Genomic DNA, 15,396 nt, shown 5'->3' with positions numbered 1-15,396 from the left:
TTAATTTAATCATAAAAATAAAAAAACACATTGAGTGATATGATGAAAATTATTTGACATGATTTAAGCCTTTTGGGAAGCTAAGTTCAAAACTAGTGAATTTGTTTTTCATTCAACATTTATTCGTTGTTTTCTCTATATTTAACAGGGTTCAACAATCATAAGATTTCCACCCTGTATCACAAAAAACTTTTTAAAATTTATTATTTCTGTCTATGCAGTTATATTCAGAAGAGCCTTGTAATTTACTGTTGAAAACTGATGCTTAAAGGTTAAAATGAAATATTCCACCCCGTCACTTTCACCTCCATCACTTCTTGATATGATAGAATCGTCTTTGTTATTTGCCACAACATGATCAATCTGCTTACAGTGGTGGGAAAATCTGTTTTGGTAAGCGCGGTTGACACTGGAGGATGAAAAATTAAGAGGTTTTTCATTCTTATCACTTCCGCCATCTAGTGGTCAGTAGAGTAACCGTCCTGAGCTCCTCGCCGCTGTGGCTCTAACAGGAGGCGACAGGAACGTCACCGTGTTGGGAGGAAAGCAGCGGTTTGCTGTTACTGGCTGCTTCTCAGCACCTGGCAGAGGTCTCCGTGCCCGAGAGAAAGTCATGCCAATGCACAGAGAGTGACTTTGAACCAGTGACCGATAAACTTTGTCTAGTAGTCGTAGTGCTTTCGGAGTCGTCAAAGGTGAGTAACATTAACACAGCCACTACTCTTAAGCAGACTGTCTGCTTAATGTCTGATTTTGTTTCTGGTTCAGGCTTCGACTGCGGTCCTAACTCAGCTGTAAAGGTGTGTGTGGTTGCTGTGGGTTATCTTAATGAAACACACTGTCTCATTTGGACGAAACTACTGTTTCTGATAGATTAGCAGTTATTGCTGCTCAAAGTTCGAGCTAAAAGTGGCCTGACAGTGACAGGTAGCTTACGTAGTCAGATGGGTAAACCTTCAGTCTGTGGGCTTTAGTTAGAGCATCCACCTTAAAAGAATAAAACAGAATGTGCTCATATATTAAAACAGTTTGATATTTTAACCCTCGCATTAGAATAAAAAAATACGTTTTTTTCAATGAAATAACCGCCTGAATGCCCAGCGGGAGGGGATTAAATCTATCTATAATCGCCCTTAATCTCGATATGCGCTCCTCATCTCATTTTTTTCTCGAGAAGAGGAAAAAAAATGAAAAATGGAGCGTGTCTCTAAATAACAAATTAATAATCTTTCATGCAGTGGAGCAGATTGTAAAGATTGTTGATTGCTAAAACCTAAATGCCATGGTGTTCATCATAGTTACATTTATTGTAAAAGTCATTACAGTATCGGTTACCTGCTAACACCATAAGTGACCAAAAATATCAGTAATATACATTTACAAATGGAGATCCTGTCAGTTTGATCACACAGACAGTCACTTCTTTAGCCTGTGTTGTTTCAGCAGAGTAGCCTACTTAAGGGCAAGTATGTGTTAATAAAGAGGAGGAGGGTGGCTCCTTATTAACAGAGCAGATTAAAATAGATCATTGCTGGTTGTGAGCTTTCATGAGTCCCCACATCAGTGTGAGATGTAGTAAAATGGCAGCTTGGATTAGACTTAAAGTCCAGACACATAATGTAGGGTAGCTGAAAGTCACCCAGATGTCGTGTTGACTTTTTGTTCAGTAGGAGGAGGAAAGGAGGGGGATTTGCGGACAACTCCTGATCCTGGCACAGATTTGTGCTGTGTATCTGGGGCAAAGCTGCTCTGTGCTTTGTGCTGTGCTGGATATAAAATGTTCCATCCGGAGCCAGATAATAGGAGACGGAGATGAACGAATGAGTAAGTGAATGGCATTTTGTTATGAGAGGGTTAATGCGCAGCTAATGGATTAACTGTTGCCATGCTAGGCTTTGTGTTTTACTACGAGCAGTTGAGCTCTTGGAATAGTTAGCATAATGTCCAGAATGCAGTTATATTACCAGTGCAGTTGTGTTTGCTCATCCAGTTGTGTGCTATATCCTGCATTTTTCTTGGATTTTTTATGACGTTTGTGTGGGATTATGTACTAAAATCAGTCATCATTCATTTCTTCATGACTTTTTCCCAGCCTTTCTTTAATCATTGTTGTATGTAAAAGACTTCTGTTTTGTCTGGCTGCACTGTATTGCACCTCATTCAAAGGCAGTCTGGGCTGAAACGCTCCTTATAACTTCTGTGTGGGTGGAGCTAAAGCTTTGAACGCTGAATAGGATATGCAAATGAGTTGGTTTTTGTGACATCGCTGTTTTAAGTAGGTTTTATATATATATATATATATATATATATATTTTGGAATTTCAGTGCTGTTGTACCTCCTTTAGAATGGCACCTGTCTGTAAACAGAAGTCAGCTGAGAACTGGATTAATTTTTCAGGCTGTAAAAATATTCATATAGTATAAAGACTGATTAAGCAAGGCTCAGCTCACACAGTGGGAAGGGAAACCCTGATCTAATCCCAACATAACCTGTTGAGTTTAATTGCTATTGTAACGTCAATGGCAATTAAACTCATTTGCTCATTAGATTCACAGGCAGGCACAAGGCCCTTTTAGATGTTGACCAATGCTAAGGTGTTTTACATAGACGTGGAAACGTTATCAATACTGAACGATAGCAGACAGACTCTTTGCATACAAAAACAGAAATTGCCCTGAAGAGTGTCAATGAAACTGCATAACACTTCTCGCTATTCAGTTACCATAACAGTGAGATTTTCATTACGCTTTCATCAGGAGTTACGTTCATTTTGGCAAAGTCCAAGTAATCACAAACACAAGATCATTAAAGCAGAATTTAAGCTGAAAATGTCCCTCAGGTCGAGGCTAACTTAGCCAAAAGATTAAGACTTTGAAGAACTCTTTGTGTTCCTTCAGAATAAGGATTTCTACTCTGAAAATAACTGCCGGTGCTAATTTCATCTGTCTACTAATGTTTTCTGCAGGTATTCCTGCATATCCTACATAGACAGTCTGAGTGGCTTGTGGTCTTGTGTGTTAGGGTGATGTGTGAACGATGCCATTGCCCAGCCAGCACAGTGCAGCCTCTGTGTTCATTCCTGTGCTCCAAATCAGTTTAGCGTTTCATAAGAAGCTTACGCATGCCGCCCAGTGTGTGTCAATAATGTAATAGAGTGTGTGAGTGTGTATGTGTGGCACCCAGGACTCAACTGTCAAAATATCAACCATGATGCTGAAAGTCTACTATTGGCCTTTTACCCCATTACCTGGCATTTTTTTGCCCTCTTTTTCTCTTTCTGATTCTGTCTTCCACTCACTCCACTGTTCTATAAAGAAGACAATGCTTCAGTGGCAAAATTCATTTAAAAAAAAACTCAAGTGATCACGAGAGAGACAGAGTGGGGGAAAGAGACAGATTTTCGTGGCCAGGGTAAGTGAAGTGTTTTTTTTTTATGTTGCAGTTAAAATGATTTTTGTTCCTTTGCTCATGTAAACAGTTATATAGAACTATGGTTCTTAACTCTGCGGCTGGAATTTGTCTGCCTGCATATTTTAGCTGGGGAAACATTAAAATGTGCAAGACCAGGATTGAGGAACATGGAGACAGATTGACACTTACATATATTTATTTATGTGGCTTTTACATAAACTGGTTCATATACTGCTGACACAAGTCATGTTGGGTCTATGGATTCATGCTGTGGCACCAAATTCTGACTGCTTCAGCAGAACTCCAGTTTCATCAGACCAGGCTACATTTTCCAGTCTTCTACTGTCCAGTTTTGGTGAGCCTATGCCCACAGCAGCCTCACTTTTCTGTTCTTGGCTGACAGAAGTGGAACCTGACATGGTCATCTGCTGTTGTAGCCCATCCACCTCAATGTGGAACATCTTGTTCATTCTGAGATGCTTTTCTGCTCACCACAGTTGTACAGAGTGGTTATCTCAGTTACTGTGGCCTGGTCAGCTCGGGCATTTTTTCTTTATTACGCTGTTCTGAGTAAACTCTAGAGACTGTTGTGGGTGAAAATCACAGGAGATCACCAGTTATAGAAATACTCAAACCAGCCTGCCTGGCACCAACAATCATGCCACGGTCAAAATCAATGAGATCACATTTTTCTCCCATATCCCCATGCTGGCCTATATCTGCATGATTTTAAGCACTGTAGTTTATTATGTAGTTAATTTATTTAAAAGATGTAGGGATGTAACACATACAACTCTTATACTTTAGCACAAGTTGAATGCAAACACTTAATTTAATTCATCATTATGTAAAGCAACTCTCTGTCAAGGATGAAATGATAGTGTAATCAGAGATTTTTGGATAGTAATGCAGCAGTACCAATTGGCCCATTTAAATTTGCATGCCACTGACCGTGGAGTAGAAGACCGTGTCAGCAATCAGCCTGTCTGATCCTCACATCAGTCTGCACATTTTGCATAGACACACATACACACATGTACAAATGTCCATATACACAGCTGGAGGTCACGTTACAAGAGCCTTCTTTATATGTTGCTCTTGGAGAGCTGACCCACTTTTTGTGAACTAAGAGAGCTGATTTATGCCATATGCACTAGCAAATATAAAAAAAATGTATAGAAGAAACGCTAGTTTCACATACTGTGTGGCTACTTATGGCAGAGCTTAGACAGGGTAACCACAGTGTAAGGCCACTGTTTGCATGTGAAAACAGTGCAGTTCAGGCCTGGTGGACTTTGCATGCTGTTCTCTACCATTACGCGCTGCTGTTATCAAGGTGTGGTCAGTGATAAGAAAGTACAGCTGTCATTGGAAAGGTCTTTGATGCACATAAGATAGAGAAGACATGCAGTTCCCACCCCCTGGGAAAACACATCTACTAAACTGACCACTTTGGGCTAAACAAAAACAAGTGTGAACAGTGTGTGTGACAACACACATATAACTGAGTTGATGACATGGGCATTACTAGTATAAGATAAAATAATCACAGTGCTTTACAATTATAAACAGAGACATCTTTAAAACCACTTAAAAAGCTTGGCTTGAACCACACTGTACCATAATCACAGAAAAAGAAAGCAGCACAGTCATAACAGTCTGAGCTAGATAGAAGACGGGAATAACACTAATGAGAAAGAACCTTTGAGCTCAGTTTGCTTATGGGAATGCTCTGCTTCGTCTTATCAGGCAGCCTTGTAAAAGCCATAAGTATTTAACAATGCTGTAGGTCGACTCTTATGTCTGTGGCGTTCTTGTTCTCTTGGTCTTCATCTCCTGTCTGTGTCTCACATCTTGTCTTACTCAACTCTCTAATTTTATCCTTTTTTAATTTTGTTAGCAGTGAAGAATAGTGCTATGGAGGCCACAGGGGACCAGGAGGGAGGGAACAGTGAAGACTTAACAGGTCAGAACGTCCCTGGAATGTTTCCTGATCAGCTCAGTATTATGTCTAATAATATTTATTGTTTGAATGTCCTTACTAAATGTATTTCTGCTTTATTTATCTGTTGGATCAGTTATTGTTGGAAACATGCTAAGGTCAATAATATGTATTTTTAAATATTTTTTCAAGAGTAAATGAAATGACCTACAGTGGACCCAAAATTGAATGGGTTTAATTTTGGCCTAAATTAAAAACAATTAAATCAAATAAAAAGTAGCGAGTGCCTCATCATAGTGGGTTAATGTTCCATTTGATATGCTTGTGCCAGTTGCACATGGTATACTGGATTTCACAAAACAGCTGAAATTAGAACAACAACAGTATTGCTAAATGCTGTCCAATTATTTGTAATATTTTATAATTGTGAATAATTATGTTCCACAAAATCAGAGGAGAATCAGTATGACATTAGCAGAGCTACACAGTACTTAATGATGTACACATGCTACGTGTTACCCCAGTGTTTGTTTAATTAACCAATCAACAAAACCAATGAAATTAAGATCTCGATCTTGGAATGCAGTTTCAAAAGGCAAGAACAGACCTTGTCATGATAACAGTTTGTGTTATTTATAGCTTTTAAAAATGTAAACAAGGGTTGTCAGATGCTCCGCTGAACATTTTTCAGAAAGTTATTAAATAATAATTAATACACTGCAGTTATTTATTTATAGCAATTTCTCTGCAAAAAATCCACCCTTGAGTTTTGTTCACCACTTTACAATTATGATGCATTCCTGATATTTTATTGTAATATAACGTTGGAGTTGTCTTTAGGGAAGAAAAAGCCTAAGCTGCAGATCTTGAAGTCGAGGCTATTTGGGAAGATGAAGAGAAAGGAAAATGAAGGAGTGATGAAGCAGAGTCAGTCAGCTAGTGACATCATGGAAGGCATTCGGAACCTCGAAGACAACTATAAGTGAGAAACATTATCTGTTCTGATTGTGATTACATTTTTATTCAGGATGTTTTATGTTCTTTTGCATTTTAAAAGTTTGATGTGGTCAACTATAATTTATTATTTTTGACTACCTAAAGTTTGTGACTCATTACATTTCCCCTCAGTTGTTCCCAGAGCATGCTGGGATCCAGAGCATTGTCACATGACAGTATCTTTCTGTCAGACCAGTGCCAGTCAGACCCTGAGCCACAAAGGGTTCTCTCTCAGGAGAACATCCACGGAAAAATACGAGCATTGCAGGTCAGTATATTTACACACTCTGACTTTGGTTTCTCTTTCTATGTTTGTTTCATAGCTGCATGCTGAGAGAAAATGCTAAAAAAAGGTTTTTCCAACAAGAAATAGAAAATTACATAGACTGTATGATCATTGTTATGTTTGATTAGATGAAGCTGCAGCAGCAGAACATGCATCTTGGTCCACCTCCTCTGGTGTTGCCCATTAAACGGTCCGAAGATCCTGGTGGAAGCTCAGAAGACGATGGACTTCCTCACAGCCCTCCTGAAATCTTGGGAATACCCAAGAACATGCCATACAAGGTGACCGGCTTCATATACAACTGTCATAATCTCCCCCACAGAATATATTCTTTAAAAGACCCAGCCACAAAATTTGTCTTTTTCATATTGATTGCCTCATAATTTTTCCTTAAACATCTTTCATTCATTACAAGTCTTGTAAAGCCTTCAATATGACAAATGGGTACTGTATATTGTGTCTGCTGCACTCTCCACCTCCATCTCTTGCACCTTCAATATGTGTTACTTATGTTACTGTCATCCCATAGTTTATGTGACTAAAACCTCCTCCCCATTACCCTTGTAGTTTCTCATTCCTCCCAGGAACCACAGCTCATTGAGTTTAGGTGGGACAGGAAGTGAAGAAGAAGAACAGGTACCATCACTTTTTGTCTCACCTCTCTTATTCTTCTGACTCCATTGTATACTTACTGCTCTTACAGTCTCAGGTAGTGCAAGTATGAAGGTTCACATAATTCTAAACATATTTACCTGTCATATTGTAATTATTCATAATACTACTATTCTTAGATCTTTATAATCATGGGTACAGACCTGTGACAAACATAAATATTCTTATCCAACAATTTGAAAGTTTATTTAAATTATCCATTTGTTGGCACCATTTTTTCTACATTTCGGCATAATTGAGATATAAACAAACTCATTCAGAGTGTTTAGACAGGAAATGATTCATTGTAAAGAAACTTACCAACTCAGATTTCTTTCCAGTGGTGGTGAGAAGAACCAAGCATTGTGATGTCTACAACCCAAATATAGCCATTTTATTTAGAATCCAATACCAACAGTGTCTTTTGAGTTTTTATATCATCACCATCCAAAGAAAAATGTGTATCCCTTTTTTTTTATTTTACTACATCATTTGTATCCTGCCTTCCACCCAATGACAGCTGGGATAGGCTCCAGCACCTCCGTGACCCAGAGGAATAAGCGGTTTAGATGATGTGTGTGTGTGTGTATGTGTACATCATTTGTGCATGGCAGCTGTTCTCTACATTGTATGCTTAGAATAAAATCTCTTTACATTATCTTACATTGAAAGCAAAAAAAACGTTTTTACCTTCTCCTGTACAGTTATTTTTTTGGATATACTTATTTTTCTTTGGACAGTGATAATATGGAACATTAATCATTCTAAAATTGTGGTAAATCTGAAAAATAAGGCTTATTTTTAACACTTTTTTCCTTACAGCTCCCTGCATGTACTCTCCAGCATGAACCAATTTGAAAAATTATGTTGTAGGCCAAAATCTTATCTCAGAACTGTGGTAAAACAATGAGGCAGCATATTTGCAAGCATTTTCTGTAATAAGTTTCTGTGATGCCGCTTTTGGAGGCATTAAATTCTTCTGACAGCTGGTTCCTATCACAACCACAGTCAACAATTCTGACTGTGTAACTTTGTTTTCATCTTAATGATTTCATTATGTCGAAATTTTGAAAAGTATTGAAAAGGTGCAGTTCCCCCTTAAGTAAATCACTCAGTCATATGGTCAGAAGAATTGCATCCATGCCTGCCTGAATGATACTTCCTCCACCTCTGTATTTTCTTGCAATAGCAGTTGGACAGACAGCCAAAGTTCTGATGCATTCTTAAATGACTCAAATGAATTTTTGTCCTATGTTTGTAATCTAGGCCCCCTTGCAGCCTTCAGCCCAGCCAGTTTCGACTCGGCCCATCAGCCCCACACCAGCCCCTGTCTCTCCCTCTGTGCCTGGCCCTGGGGTGGACTTCAGCACCCCCGCCCAGTTTATTCCCTGCCTAGACAACTCTGCTGCTCGGCACCGGATGTCCGTTAAGCCTCGGAATCAGAGAGCCAGTACTAAGAGCAGAAGACTGCCCACCTCAGTGAGTCAGGCTGGTTTACTTTTCTTAATTCCACCACAGAGCTGTTAAGCTTCATTACTTGCCATGGCAAAAGTACTTGCATGTAGAGCCATGTCATTAAATACATTTTCTGGTTCAAATATTCTTTTGATCTCAGGATTACAACAAATGTTTAGTTTAATTATAGTTAAGTTAGTTAAAACAGCATCTTCTCACTGGGCAGGCTGGATGCAGACCTCGCTCAGAGAGTATGAACAACCTGGAACGGCCTCTCACTGAAAGTGAAGAAGAAGAAGGAGCTGCTGTTACCAAGGAGATGACCCGCGTCCGTTCCTACTCCTCACAGCTTATTAGGCCAGGCGAGGTTCTTAGTGCTCCTCCAATCAAAAGCCTCCTTTCTGCTTCTCCTCTAAAATCTTTGGTGGGTGCTGCAGATGGTTACCCCAGCCCTGCTATTAGTTGGTCAGAAGGAAGCATCTCACCCACTAGCACTTCCCTCCAGCACCCTGTCCTGAAGCAGCAGACACCAACCAGAGAAGCAGCATCCAGCCAGAAGCCTGAGGCTGCCACTGCTAGCTCAGCTGTGGCAACCATCAAGAAGTGGAGTGCAGACCTGAGAGAGAGTCCATTTAGCTCCAAACTGAAGAGTGCCCAAGAGAGCACAGTGTCAACTGTAAGCTCAGCTGAAGATCATCCAACAGGCCAGCCTCTGGTGTTCCCACAGGCCGCAGCTGGTGAAGTGGCTCAGAGGCCACCATCACTAAGAAAAAATACATCTCCTTCAGATGACAAGGTTGTGGAAAGGAATCTACAGCAAATCTCTACAACACCACCCCCCGGTCATGATGAGGTCCAACTACGGAAGGAGTCTGCAAATTGGCAAAGGCCCATCTCTGGATCTTTCCATTTTTCTTCAGCCAAAGGTCATGAGAGGCAGAGAACTGGAAGTTTCACTGGAGGGGTGGCTCAATCAGGGGCAAAGAGAGAGCCTGCACCCCCACCTATTTCTTCAATAAACCTCAAAACACAGGATCACATCAGGAGTGTACAAGTAAGGACAGCAGGAAAGGACCCATTTTTTGTCACAGAAGCACAGAGAAATGAAAGAGCTGCCAGCTCTTCAGCAGTACCAACCAAGCTGAGAGATCCAACCGCAACCGTCTCTACTGGCCGAGAACGAGGAGACAGTCGAGCAAGTGAAACACAAGAGACAGGAGTGGAGGCTACAGAGGAAGAGGTTCAGGAGGCAGTCGAGGAGGCAGATGAGGCAGGTGAGGACCTGAAAGGAAATGAAGTTAACGAAGACAGAAAAGAGGAAGAAGAAAGGAATGCATTTGGGGTGAAGCTGCGCACCACATCTCTTTCTCTAAAGTTACGTGCAGACAAGGCCCAATCGGAGTATAGAGTGAAGCAGCACAGTGCTGAAGTCAGCACCCTGAACCCATCTTCGGCCGAAGGCCGAAAAGACAGCAGCATGGGACCTATAACAGGAAACATGGCTGCCACAGTGTCCAAAAAGTCTCCAGTCCATAAGACTGAGGCCCTCATCTCTACCCAGGTCTCCAGCTCTCAACCTCAGAGTGCCAGCAGAGACAAAGAGAAAACTGCTCCCATTAGACTGGATGGTAAGTTTTCTTTTTTTAATCATTTCAAACATAGGTGAAGGTATCAGTGTCCAGCTGAGAGCACAAACTAAAGAGACCACATTATCGAAACAGAGGCATTATCAAAGCTTCTTCTCCGAGATAAAGAGATGTCTTTTCTTAGTTATGTTAGGAAGTAGTCTGTGCAGTATGAGTCAGAGATTTCAAAAAGCCATTGGTCTCGTCAGATCTGTGTCCTTCAGTTCACAAATTAAACTTTGCCCCACTCACTGTTTACAGTCTCACCGTTAGGCCTTACTCAACAAAACAAACAAAATGAAGATAGTGGAGAGTTTACTTCAACCGAACTTTCTGTGCTTCTACTGTGTAATGACAGACACTCTTCCTGCAGTGACATATGTTTTATAAGTCTGTCCTCCTTTCAGCATTGCTCTTAAGATAATCAGGAAGGACAAGGAAGTTATATCACCATTAACCATTAAATCATATGCCCTCAAACTTCATGAAGACTCACTGTTTCCTTAAAAGTAAATGTAGACCCAAGATCATGCTCATAGTTGGTTATTTTAATTACCATTAATATTAGAGATGCACCAATCACAGTTTTTTTTATTGCCAATCATAGTTTCTTTACAGCCAAATTGGTGGATGGCTGATTTTCTTGGACAATTTTTTATTAGCCTTTTTTTAAACCTGAAGCTCACACTGTGGACTAAATGAACGCATACTTTCTATGAGCCAAAGATGCAACATAACATTATTTGCTCTGTAATGGGCCAAACTGGCAATTTAAATTCTTTAACAAAAATTATTTGTCTATTTAAAGAACAAACAAACAAACAATAAATGAATAAATAGAAAGTAAGAGGCATATGGCTGTTTAGCACAAAGAGTCATTCATAATTATGCTATGACATGTATAGGTGTAGCAGCAGCAATCAAATACACACAGTATATGAAATCGTTCTTCAGGTTGATGGAAAATGTGTTGTATATTGTTCTGTATAACACCAAAAAGGTTATTCTATTGTTACAAGCTTGACATCGTAACAGTAGCAGAATCCTGCTTTGATTCTGCGGATTACAGATCAAATGTTTGGAGCCAAACCTTGTAATTCCAATCTTGCATCCCTAATTACTATTTGAATTTTGTAATGGACAGTTTACAGCAAAACATTTATATATTCAATTTCTTGTGCACTAAAGGTATGCCTAACTGCCATTTATTGCAGATTTGGGAACCCCAGCTCAGCCCTCGTCTTCACTTATTAAAGGCACTAAGCTTGTACATTCGCTCCCTAAAGAGAGCACACCAGTTTCCTTGACCCCTAAAGAGAGCACACCAGTGTCCTTGACCACAAAAGAGAGCACACCAGTGTCCTTGACCACAAAAGAGAGCACACTGGTGTCCTTGGCCACTAAAGAGAGCACACCAGTGTCCTTGACCACTAAAGAGAGCACACCAGTGTCCTTGACCACTAAAGAGAGCACACTGGTGTCCTTGACCACTAAAGAGAGCACACCAGTTTTCTTGCCCCCTAAAGAGGTCACACAAATGTGCTCAGTTGGGAACATCCCTATTCCTACAGCTGTAAAACAACCACAGGAGAATTCATCTGAGCTGTCCTGGATGAGCATGGCCCGAGAAAAGACTAGGAGCCTCCAGCAGCTGTTTACAAGCAGACTGCCTGATTTTTCAAGCCTGCAGACAACCACACGATCAACGAACATGGCTGCTACACCACCCCAAACTCAGACGTCAACTTTACAGCCCAGTGCAGGACCTACAAGGCCCATACATCAACTATCAGCTACACAACCCTCTGTAAGACAACAACATACTACTTCTACTCAACCATCAGCCACACAAGCACCTGTAAAGGCAGCATATCCTAATCAGCCCCCAGGCATGCAGTCTTCCTTTAGACCAGCTGAGCCAACCACAGGTCAATCAGGAGTAGTAGATTTCCCCTTAAAGCGAACTCTTTCAACCACCAGTCAAGCACAAACAACACAGCTTAGTGCTAAAACAGGACAACTGCCTGTAGCTAGTTCAGCAACCACTCATTCTGCTACAAAACCAGTGCAGTCAACAGCAACATACACACATACCACCCATTTCAGCACTCACGCAGCCAAACAGCCGTTATCCCAGCCACTAACCCAGACACAATCTCAGGTGACACAACCTACCACACAGTCTAACCTGTGTGCAACTCAACATACTTCCCTTCATCTGTCATCAAGCCCAAAATTTGCACCCCATCAGATGCCTCAAGATTCAGTTTCTCTATTTTCACAGCCCAGGCCTCAAATGGGTGGAGATGTATCCTCCACACCTTTAGGAAAAGCAAATCGAACACTATTGACCCAATGGAAAGGCCCAGTAGAAGGTACAACACAATGGGTAGGAGGCCTGGGGAGCAAAGCTTTACTTACTGAAAGATGGGAGAACCGAACACCTGATGCAAGCCAGGTGAAGCTCTTGGTTTGTTGTCTTTGTTGAATTATAAAGCATACATTGCTGTCATATCAAAAACTTGAAAGATAATTGTTCCAATCTTTTTTTGTTTTTAACACCATTTGAATGTCGGCTTGTTACATGAATTAAAAAATATGGGGTTTTGTTATAACAGCGATGATATGCTACTTGTTCATAGCAGGACCAGCTTTTCCTCATAGTTCATTACCTTTATATCCTTTATGATACATTAATAGGTAGAAGACCAAAAATCTACACCAGAGTCCCGAAACCATCCTCAGTCTCCGACTGCATTTAGAGCCATGTCCAGTCACAGTAAGTTAACAGGTACAGACATAAAGCATATGTTTTTGTTCATGGGAGATGACATAGGCACTTACCTATATGGCATGTATTCTGCATTTGTATATTCACACTTGACTTTACATCTACCTCAGAATCAGCAGCTTCCTCTGGTTCCGTGCGACTGGACAAAGAGGACAAGTGGCAGAAGAAAACAGTGCCATCTTCATCACCACCTTCATCATCATCACCACCTCTCCAGCCCATCAGTGATAGTGGACAACCTTCCTGGATGGAGTTGGCAAAGAGGAAATCTCTGGCATGGAGTGACAAGACTATGGACTGAGACTCATATAGGAGAACATAGTAGATAGTTAAGTTTCAGGAAGTGCTGGGAGGCATTTTGAGTTGGCTAGTAAAAAGAGATGTATGTTTGTGTGGGTGGGCAGGTGGGAGATGGAGGATGAAAGAGTCAGCGCAGGTATAGGTATATATAAAAAGGGCCTTATACCCCCCCCAACCCCTATCCAATGCCCATGCAAACAGCCCTTTCCTTCTATATTATAGGTTATCTTCTCAGGTTTACCACATCACGAAGTTGTTTTATTATAAAAACATTTCTGGCATAATGATTCAGTAGAAACTGAATTCAAACATAAACAGTTTGTATCTATTTATAATTGAGATTTATTTAAGTAATATTGTGGATTACAGAATTATAAGAAGCTATATATATATATATATATATATATATATATATATATATATATATATATATATATATATATATATATATATTTAGCACATTATCAGGAACACCTTCTTGTATGTACACTCATTAAGCATTTTAGCAGCTTCACATAGGAGCATTTTGTAGTTTATGTTTCTAACTTTGTTAGCCCCCTTTCACCCTGTTCTTCAATGGTTAGGACCCCCACAGGACCACCACAGAGCAGGTATTGTTTGGGTGGTAGGTCTTTCTCAGCACTGCAGTGACACTGACGTGGTGGTGCTGTTAGTGTGTGTTACGCTGGTACGAGTGGATCAGAGCAGTGCTGCTGTGCCACAGTGGTCCTGTGGGGTTCCTGACCATTGAAGAACAAAGGGGGCTGACAAACTATGCAGAAAACCGATGGACTACAGCCTATATATATATATATATATATATATATACATACATACATACATACATACATACATACACAGCCAGGTCCATAAATATTTGATCATCAAAAAAGTTACTCTAGCTGTCAGCGCATATCAGAGCTCCAAATGCAGACTTTCAACTTTAATTTGGTGGTATTTACATCCAAATTGGGTGAACAGTGTAGGAATTGGGCAGTTGCTGCTGAACTGTTTCATGGCCACACAGGAACTGAAGAGAGTTGCAGTAAAGGCCTGGCAGACCAGAGACCAGAGAAGCCCAGCATTTGGTGAGATCTATGGGTTCCAGATTTCAGGCAGACATAGACTGCATAGGATTTGCGATCAAATATTAAACATGACAATTTATGTTTGTTAGTTTGTCCGATTAGTTTTAAGACCCTAAATATAGGGAGCTATATATGAAAATTGCTGTTAAATGGTTGTTGAAAATTGTTCCTACACTGTACACTGTACACTATACATGTGATTTGGATGTAAGTACCCTCACATTAAAGCTAAAGGTCTGCACTTATTAATTCATTTAGCCCATATTCATTATTTAATTTAAACTTCAATATGCTGATAAATAATACAATGTCCAATTGTTTATGGACCTGACTCTAAATATATTAGAAGAGGCAAGATGATGATCAGTTGGTCTTTGAATTGTATATTAAATTAAAGGAAATACAAAATAACAAATCAAAGACTTTGTATTACAGCATCTTAAATCTATTGTATAATAAAGTTCACATATCATAAATATGAAAATGAGACTTTATTTTAAACAACTAAATGAGTGTGTGTGTGTGGGTGTGTGTTTGGGATGAATACATGAGCACCTGTTTTAAGTGTGTTTGTGTTCAGGCACTCCACATATTCTAGTGTTGCTGTTCCAAACTTCAACATGTTTTCACAAAGCTGAATAATTGATTATCCTTGTGCCTGTTCATAAAGAGAACACTGCTGCTATTTTTTTTAGAATGGGCTATATAAATAAACAGCTGTCTGTGTAGTATTGCTGGTATCATTTAGTGAAAGCTACAGAAATCTTTTTAGTGTTGTAGACAAGACAATTGCTCCTGCATTGCTGGTAAACAGTGAGGGAGCAACGGAAACAGTCTTGTCCATCCTGTG

General features: G+C 40.1%; 1 protein-coding gene across 8 annotated transcripts; it reads left to right on the top strand.

Moving 5' to 3' along the window:
- Positions 1 to 485: 485 nt before the first annotated feature.
- Positions 486 to 15,030, top strand: cracdla (cracd like a). Of its 8 annotated transcripts, XM_036599196.1 has the most exons (13): positions 486 to 695; positions 1,668 to 1,824; positions 3,317 to 3,412; positions 5,313 to 5,378; positions 6,195 to 6,336; positions 6,483 to 6,618; positions 6,765 to 6,917; positions 7,204 to 7,272; positions 8,554 to 8,766; positions 8,969 to 10,370; positions 11,582 to 12,825; positions 13,068 to 13,158; positions 13,269 to 15,030. In XM_036599196.1, the coding sequence occupies exons 4-13, from the start codon at positions 5,330 to 5,332 to the stop codon at positions 13,457 to 13,459; spliced, it is 3,690 nt and encodes a 1,229-aa protein (XP_036455089.1). In that variant the 5' UTR covers positions 486 to 695; positions 1,668 to 1,824; positions 3,317 to 3,412; positions 5,313 to 5,329; the 3' UTR covers positions 13,460 to 15,030. The 8 variants fall into 8 exon arrangements, with proteins under 8 accessions (XP_036455089.1, XP_036454785.1, XP_036454864.1 ...); XM_036598892.1 differs by lacking the exon at positions 3,317 to 3,412 and having other exon boundaries at positions 1,671 to 1,824; XM_036598971.1 differs by lacking the exon at positions 3,317 to 3,412 and having other exon boundaries at positions 5,316 to 5,378.
- The last annotated feature ends 366 nt before the right edge of the window (positions 15,031 to 15,396 follow it).

The sequence above is a fragment of the Colossoma macropomum genome, unplaced genomic scaffold (genome assembly GCF_904425465.1).
Source record: "Colossoma macropomum unplaced genomic scaffold, Colossoma_macropomum, whole genome shotgun sequence".
Classification (NCBI taxonomy): domain Eukaryota; kingdom Metazoa; phylum Chordata; class Actinopteri; order Characiformes; family Serrasalmidae; genus Colossoma; species Colossoma macropomum.
This window is presented reverse-complemented; position numbering and strand designations above follow the sequence as displayed.

Coding starts and splice junctions, on each gene's coding strand:
- cracdla (XM_036598892.1), top strand. Junction 5,379..6,194: donor GAACAGTGAAGACTTAACAG/GTCAGAACGTCC, acceptor AGTTGTCTTTAG/GGAAGAAAAAGCCTAAGCTG. Junction 12,826..13,067: donor GAACACCTGATGCAAGCCAG/GTGAAGCTCTTG, acceptor ATACATTAATAG/GTAGAAGACCAAAAATCTAC.